The sequence below is a fragment of the Saimiri boliviensis genome, chromosome 11 (genome assembly GCF_048565385.1).
Source record: "Saimiri boliviensis isolate mSaiBol1 chromosome 11, mSaiBol1.pri, whole genome shotgun sequence".
Taxonomy (NCBI): domain Eukaryota; kingdom Metazoa; phylum Chordata; class Mammalia; order Primates; family Cebidae; genus Saimiri; species Saimiri boliviensis.
The window spans coordinates 109,676,477-109,684,667 of NC_133459.1; the positions used below are offsets into that span (position 1 = coordinate 109,676,477).

At 46.1% G+C, this 8,191-nt stretch overlaps 1 protein-coding gene across 1 annotated transcript; it reads right to left on the reverse strand.

The window, feature by feature from the left end:
- Window positions 1-3,835: 3,835 nt before the first annotated feature.
- Window positions 3,836-5,842, reverse strand: GPR88 (G protein-coupled receptor 88). Its single transcript, XM_074381348.1, has 2 exons — window positions 5,562-5,842; window positions 3,836-5,126 (listed from the first exon to the last, which is right to left on the reverse strand). Exon 2 carries the CDS (start codon window positions 5,051-5,053, stop codon window positions 3,899-3,901), a length of 1,155 nt encoding a protein of 384 aa, XP_074237449.1. The 5' UTR covers window positions 5,054-5,126; window positions 5,562-5,842; the 3' UTR covers window positions 3,836-3,898.
- Window positions 5,843-8,191: the final 2,349 nt, after the last annotated feature.

Consider the following 8,191-nt stretch of genomic DNA (forward strand, 5'->3'; position numbering starts at 1 on the left):
AGCAGCCCCCTAACTGCTACACTGCATACCTGTGTCTGAGTACTCCTTTCATCCATTGCTGGGCCAGGGTCTGTGGGAGACCTGGCAATTAAGTATCTGGGCAAACTGTGTGTGTGGCACCTGTGTAAGGAGTCCCTGAAGATGGGAGGGGCTAGGAAAGGATGCTGGAGAGGGCCTATGTACAAGCAGTATTGAAAGCAGTATTGCCCTGGGAGAATGTGGGAACCCAGCCTGGGTCTTAGGCCTTAAAGCTTTGCTTCTGTCCTTTTCTGGCTACCCTTCCCAAAGGGAAAGGAGTCCCAATGAAATGCACCCACTCAGAGCCTGTGCCTCGCTCTGCAGAAGCTCATACTTAGAACCCAGGAATTCCATGCCCAAATGACTCGAAGCCACTCCCAGAGCATGCTGTGGCCCTGCTTGTGCACCATTAGGTCCCAGAAGTGGGCAAGGTGGCTGGCTGAGGGAAGGATACAGGCGGAACTTGGAATGGTGGGCTAAGTCATACAAATATGCATGAAGACCCTTGAGTTGTTATAAGGAAATGAAGAAGAAAAGGTCCCTGCCTTGTTCCTGCGGACTGAGAACTCCATCTGGAGCTCCACTCTTGCCCAGCAACCCACAAACTTTGAGGACAGGCCCCAAAAGTAACAGATATCTACAATTTTTCTGAATGTTCTTGAACTTATGCCACCGATGTCCTTTGTCGAGTCAGCTCCTAGGACTACTAAAGAGCCTGATGAGCATTGTCTGAAGGCCGGGAGACAGAATAAAGGTCACTCTTGAGACCCTGAAGTTGACCAATGCAGTTATTTTATCAGAAGAACAAGATTGCACTGCCCCATGAGTTTAAAGCAAACTGACATTCCATTGATAAGCAGATCTTTTCAAGGACTTTCTCTATCTAATGATTAAAATAAGCCCCTTTACCCTTCCTCAGCCCCACTCTATTCTCCAACTAGGTCCTCCTGAAAAAAAAAAAAAAAAATACCCCGATTGAAAAAATCTTTCCCCCTACTTCTGAGACACAGGAAAACTTGTCTGACCTTGGAACTCTCCCTGTCCTGTTTAAAACAAAGATTACCTGTGGATGCTTTTGTGAAAAGCAGAATTCTTGTTTATTCACATACTACATTTTTGGAAAAAGGGAAGTGCTAGGGGTAATATCTCTTACGTCCTAGAATTTAGCCATTTAAAATGCAAGGGAAATAGAGGCAGGTGCTATATGTCTTAACAGGCATATATCTAAAGGTAGAAAAAACTAGAAAAGGCAAAATAGGACAGCCCATGACAGCAATTAGGATTTTTTATTCCTGAGTGGATAATATGTGGTTTCATTTAAATAAAAACATGATCTCTGTTAACTTAATTTGTAAAAGCAATAACTCCAACACTCACAGCTAGTACCCTGGTAAGGGATTTTTAGACACATCATTACTACCTTGAAGTTAAAAGCGAATCAGTCCTGGGGAGTTAATTACCAATAAATTAATCTAAAATAGGTCTCCCATATGTCATGGAGCCAGCATAAGATGATTCTCAGTGCTAGCCAGAAACATTGCAAGATACCAGGTATACACTTGGATAGCTGACTTCATATGTGTGGCAGATGTTTATAGGAATAGCGGGGAAAATCATTTGCAGCCATCTACAGTGAAAAACAGAGATAAAGTTCTGATTAAAAGAACACCTTTTTGACAGAGACTTAGAAAAGCATCCCCCCTCCAGCCTTGCCCCAAAAGGAAAATTCTCAGCTCTCTGTTGTTGCTGCAATCTTTTCCCCAACACTTACAGAAAGGAAATTTTACCTATTTCTCTTTAATGCTGGTCTGTGGGCCTTATTCAGCTACATAAAGTAGAAATAATTTTAGAAATTAAAAATAAAACTAGATAACTAAAAATAAAAAGAAGTTACTTTCATCACTAGTGCTTTGGAATACCATATCCTCTGTTATAATGTTCTCAAGGAGGTATGCAAGAAAACCAGAGACAGAAGAAAAAAAACTCAGAATAGTTGTCTGAACTTTAATATTTGAATCAAGGAAAATGTGAACAGACGAAACCTTAGTAGGAAAGAAATGGCGCATGCACAAAAGGGATAGATTAATAAAATGACGACTGATTATTGGTGATGAACATATTTGTTTCATTTTCCTTAACACGTCCCAACTTCCATAATTATTCAAATGCGCAAGTGTTCCTAACGTCCTGACTTAAATTGCCCAGGAATGCAACAAAGAAATCTGGTTTCATTCCTGAATTATGTAGTTAACTGAGGCTGTTTGAGCCCCGATTTGATGTGGTCAGTAGTCAGAATACTGATACATGATTATTAAAATTACTTTTTCCCATCTTAATTGATAAGGTGATTTTACACAATTTTGCATTTCAAATACGTCTAAGTAAATTTAGTAAACCGAAAATGAAAATGACAAATCTCAAATAACACATTTTAGAACACATTTCCATTTTGAACTGTTCACTACATATGACTGAGTTACACCTCCTTCAACATATACAGTATTAATGTTAAATGTCATGGTAATATATATGAACTACATAAAAACAGTGTTGCTTTCTAACATGTGGCTTGTTTAAACCCTAAAAGAGCACAGCTGGCTTTGCTGAGCCAAACCATATTATTGATCCATCTTGACTGTGATTCCATTTGTGAGATAAAGTCCCAATTGGGAGCTTTCTCATAAATTGGGTCAAGACAGGAAGAATTCTAGGTAGCCAGAGGTGTCTCTGTGTCTCTTCAAATAATTGAAGGCCATTTCTTCTGGTGTCTGGAAGAAGTAAAATGTCCTTGTCTAACGGGTATTGCTTTAGTATACCACATGCCCAATAAGTTCTAGCATCTAGGAGCATGCAATAGCAGCTAATATTAGTTAGCTATGCAGTCATGGTATTATTTGTGTTTAATTATATCATGTGCATTTAGATATTTTAAATGTTAAAGAGAAAACAGAAGAACTTATTCTCCTTAGCAACCATTATAGTACAGAATGTTCAAAGCTGCAATCACATTCATAAGGCAAATAAATTGGTTACAAAATGAGGGTAGCAACAAGTGTGCATGCTGTAGAAACTGTGAAACGGTACCTAAAATAGATAATCACCTTATTTGTTTTCCAAATTCCAGTGCTGGCTCAGACCATCAATTATCAAACTGGAAAATTTTCACTTTAACGCTCGACGTCAGTTTTCAGTCTTAGGAGTGAAAAAAAAAAAAAGGAACATAAAATAATTTGTTTTCTCACTGGCTAAGATTCTACCTCATTCGAGAAAGACTTAATTAAAAAAAACCCTTTTAAGAATAAAGGGCTTGAGGTCTTAATGGTAACTCATACTGGTGGGCACACCTAGGGCTTCACTGTTCCAGCTTAATACACAAAAACTAAATGGTAAGACAGGCATCAACAAAGACAGGTTACTTTCTAAAATACTTTCTACATATTGATTTCCTTCTTCAATATTATTTCCTTTGGCTCATGCACACTCAAGGCGCTTCATAAATAAGACGATGAAAGTGGCAAGGGTTATACATTATGAAAGCTCTTTTTCAGAAACAAAGTCGAAATAAATTAACCGGTTATTTTAAAACGCCAGTTTGCAAGTTCTTGAAGTCCCTGGTGCTTTGACTTTAGGATTTCTCTAAAACACAGAAACAAAGGGTACAAATCAGGTGGCCGTCCAAAGTGACTTCGGGCGCCCCACTTAGGGAGAGGCCTGGGTTCCGGTAGCCCGCTGGGGTCGAAGGCCACATTTTCCCCGGGTTTATTGGGCTTCGCGGCGGGAGTCTTCGTTCAGGCAGGGGATGCCTTAGGAGGGAAGGAGGGGACGGTGACCCAGGGCGTTGGAAGCCGGGGATCTCCGCTTCCCTCGGGCCCGGGCTGGGTTACCAGTGCTGGCCGGCGGCGCGGGTGCCCAGTTGCGCCTGGGACACTGCGGGCACGGCCGTGGCGGCCACGGCGGCGGCCGCTGCGTCGCCGACACCCGGCAGGACTGAGCGCACTGAGCGGCGGAACTCCTCGTTCCTCCACGTGTAGAGCAGCGGGTTGAGCGCGGACAGGGCGCAGCACAGGAGCCAGCTGGCCGCCTGCACGCCCCACGGCACCGGCAGCGAGAAGCCGCTGGCCAGGCTCACCCACACCAGCGGCTGCGTGGCCAGCAGGAAGACGCAGCAGAGCAGCAGCACCGACAGGCCGCTGAGACGCCGCTGCGCCCGCCGGGGGTGCAGCGCGGGCGGCAGGGGCTGGGCCTGCGCGGGGTGCGCGGCGCCGCCGGGGCCCTGCGCGTGCTGGGCGCCCGGGAAGGCGGCGGCGGCGGCGGCGCAGCCGGGCAGCTGGTGCAGCAGGTGGAAGTTGAGCACGCTGACCCGCTTGACGCTGACGCGCACGCGGCGCACGATGCCCAGGTAGCAGTGCAGCAGCAGCGCCGTCTGCGCCAGCAGCGCCGCGGCGGCCAGCAGCGCCGGGTAGTGCACGCGCGGGGGCGCGGCGCCGGGCCGCGGCGCCCAGGGCGGCAGCAGCAGCACGAGGCCCAGGGCGAGCGCCCAGGACAGCGCCAGCATGCCCGCCGTGTGGCGCCTCTGGTACAGCGCCTGGTAGGTGGCGGGCGTCCGGGTGATGAGCAGGTAGCGGTTCAGGGCCACGAGGCAGTGGGACAGGAGGGACACCGTGAGTCCGAGGCCCAGCAGCCCGCCCCGTAGCAAGCGGTAGCTGCCCCCGGCGCCGTCCCAGTCCGCGGGGGGCTCCGCAGAGCCGGCGGGCAGGAGCCCGAGCACCGCCTCCTGCGGCATCCAGAGGGCGCAGACGCTGAGGTCGGCGGCGCAGCCGTTCACGATGAAGGCGTTGCTGGTGGTCTGCAGCTTTCGGAAGGACGACACGAGATAGATGACCATGCCGTTGGCCAGCGTGCCCCCGATGGCCAGGCCGGAATACAGGAGGGACACCGGGATGCGCCGGCCCGCCCACGACTCCTCTTCCTCGCAGAGCAGCAGCAGCGAGCCCCCAGTGGTGGAGGAGGTGGATGTGGAGGAGGAGTTGGTCATTCTGGCCAACTCTTCACACCTCCCTCGCTAGCGTCGGCTTCTGGCAGCGCGGTCCATCCTGACACTTTCCTGCCTGTCAGAAGGGCAAAGACATCCCTTCAGCCCTCTGCCACCGACACAAAAGGCTGAAGCTGAATAACGGGCTGGGGGAGGGGGAGAGAGGGAGCTCGTGGAGGACGGGGGTGGTAGGTGACAGGTGCCTGCCTCGGAAATGTCTCAGATCCAGGGGAAAGGCCACTTTGCATTACATTCAGCAGGCATCTGGGAAGCCCTAGGACAGAGCAATACCGAAAACAGTCTCTTCTTCCCCAACACACACACACACACACACACACACACACACACACACACACACAGCGGGGAGAATATTGCCAGCTGGAGCCCCTAGTTCCAGGAGAAAGGAGATATCCCAGCTGGGGGGGACATGCCATGGGAAAGGGTTGAAGGGTACCTTGCGTTTGGGCTGGTCCTTAGCCAATGTCGCAGAGGGAGGGATGCCAGGAAATACCTTCTCAGTAACAGCATCAGTGGTCCAGAAATCAACAGGAGAAACTCAGCTGGGATCAGTGCCAGGAGCAAGTGTCCGCTTCTCCCAAGCAGCATCCACACACATGGTCCTAGGCAGGCACTAGCAGCTGCAGGGAGACTTCTCAGCTGGTATCAGGGCTGGAAAGTAAAGTGGCGGGCTGCAAGCCCAGGCGGGTGGGCAGGCAGGCAGCAGCAGCAGGAATGCTTGGCTGCAAAAGCTGAAGCTGAGCTCAAGAGGAGAGCACCCTGTGCTCAGAAGCAAGAGTGGTGGCTGATGCGGTGAACCCACTCGAAGCTCTCTCCTGCTTAGTTATACATCACCCAGAGAAAAGACAGCCTTTCCACGCTTGGCATGAATTATTCAATAGCTTCTAACTTGTAAGGAAGAAAAATATCTTGCTCAGAAAGTCCTGTAGTTAACAAGTTTCTCTGTCTTTTCTCTCTCTCTCAATCACCTTATTTTTCATCGTGCTTCATTTTTCTTTCCTTCCTTTATTTCTCCCTTCGATATTAGAATAAAATTTAATATACCCTAGAATATTTCATCTCAGTCTGATGCATGTTGGGGCAAGATTTTTCTGAGAGGTACATATATTCCCAGTACCCAGGACTGATCTCTTTATTCCACATTTTTTAAGAAGAATTGCTTTATGTACTACTTGAAATTCATTTTTTCTTTGGTAAAGTGGAACATAGATAATTATCCACAGAAAATCTCCATTCCTCAATTTAAATCATAATTTCAGTGTTTTCTCATCAACAAACTCATTTCCAGAGTTTGTTTTGTTTTTTACTAATGAAATGGTTAGACGGTAAAAATGAAATGGGCAGAAGGTTTAAAGTAGATGTCAGTGGTACATCTAGACAAGGGAGTGTTATTCAATGCTAAAAAGAGATGAGCTGTCTAGCCATGAAAGCACATGAAGGAACCTTAAGTGTGTATCACTAAGTCCAGCAGAAAAATGGGCTACATACCATATGCTACCAACTATGGCATGCTTGAGAAGGCAAAAATATGGAGACAGTTAAAAAGACCAATGGTTGCCAGGGTTAGGGAAAAAGGAGGAATGAATAAATGATCGCGGAAGATTCTTAGGACAGTGGAACTCTCTACATGATACCATAGTGGTGGATCTGTGTCCCTATAAATTTGTCAAAAGTGGTAGAATGTGAAACGCCAGTATAAGCTACGGACTTTGGGGAATGATGTGTCAGTGTATGCTCAATAATTGTAACAGACAGACCATTCTGGTGGGGGATTTTGATAATGGAAGAGGCCATGTATGTGTAGGACATGGGAAATCTCTGTATCTTTCACTCCAACTTGCCACGAATCTAAAATTGCTCCAAAAAATGCGGGTCAGGGGAAAGCAAGGAACCTGAACAATCCACAGAGTAAACAAAGATGACTTTTCACTTCAGAACTTTTTGTCTTATAGGCAGTATTAGAGATTGGCAGTCTGATGTTGGCATCCTCGTTGGTGCATGTGTTCATTTATCCATTCCATGTGGGAAGGCTTTCAGAAAAGTCATTCTCTCAACTATTCACTGGAAAAGTCATATATATCTCAATATGGGAATATGGTGACATGGCAGATTGGAAAATAATGTTAGATGGGGCTACAAGACACTTGGATACTGAGCCGAACCTCCATCAGGTAGCGCTGTGATGGATTATTTTCATCTTGTCAAATAAATCCCCAGTCAATTACTTGAAAGGCCCTTTCTGTTAAACCTTTCTGTGAATCCCTTTTCATGAATTTGGCATTTCTCCTTTCTAACTACATGGCATATACGTCTTCTAATATGTGTTATATTCTGGGCATATGTCCAGGAGTCTTTCCCAGTAGGTCCCTAAGGGCAGTGTTTCAGGAAAAAAGGTCAAAACACACCTTCTCTGCTTTTCTCTTTCTATTTCAAAATCAATAGGGATGGTTAATGACTTTAAGAACTCTGATGAGGATTAAGGATGAGAATGATTTGATGGATTTGGTCCAGCTAGGTTGTATCTGAATGAAATTGATGGGGCCGGAGGCGGGAGAGGTGAAGGAAAAGAACCAGTGACTTGCTATTCAGAGGGTTGAAGGTTTCAATATCAAGTTTACTGATGTAAATAAGCATATGTCATCTCTTTTTGCTTATTGTCATTTGTCTTTATTGAGGCTTTGAGTGCATTAAGCATAGCAAGTCTGCAGGAGACTCTCCTAATCATTCATACTTAAAACTTGTCATTGAAATAAAGTTTTTTTTCTCTCTCACATTAACATAGTCCTAAAGGACTCTCTGACAGAATATGGTAGGAGGGTATTTTCAAATTCTGGATCCTTGGTCCCAGCTGCCACTTTCTGTGTTGTCTTCAAGATGAGCAGCATTCCTGCAGAAGGACTCCAGTGCCCAGCAGTCACAGACACTTCTTCCAAGACCTCCTTTAGTGCTGGCCTGACAGGGGCCAAATTTTTATTTGTTTCTACATTTGGTTTTGCTTCTGTTTTAAGTTACCAAACTTATATAATATGGGGTGGGAATTTTTTCTATCTTATTTCCAGCACCCAATCAGTGCCTGGGACATAGTAGATACTTAATCAATACTTATTGAATTAATAAGTGAAT

What these genes read in the sequence shown, in the direction of transcription:
- GPR88 (XM_074381348.1), bottom strand. Translation starts at nt 5,053, where the DNA reads ATGACCAACTCCTCCTCCACATCCACCTCCTCCACCACTGGGGGCTCG.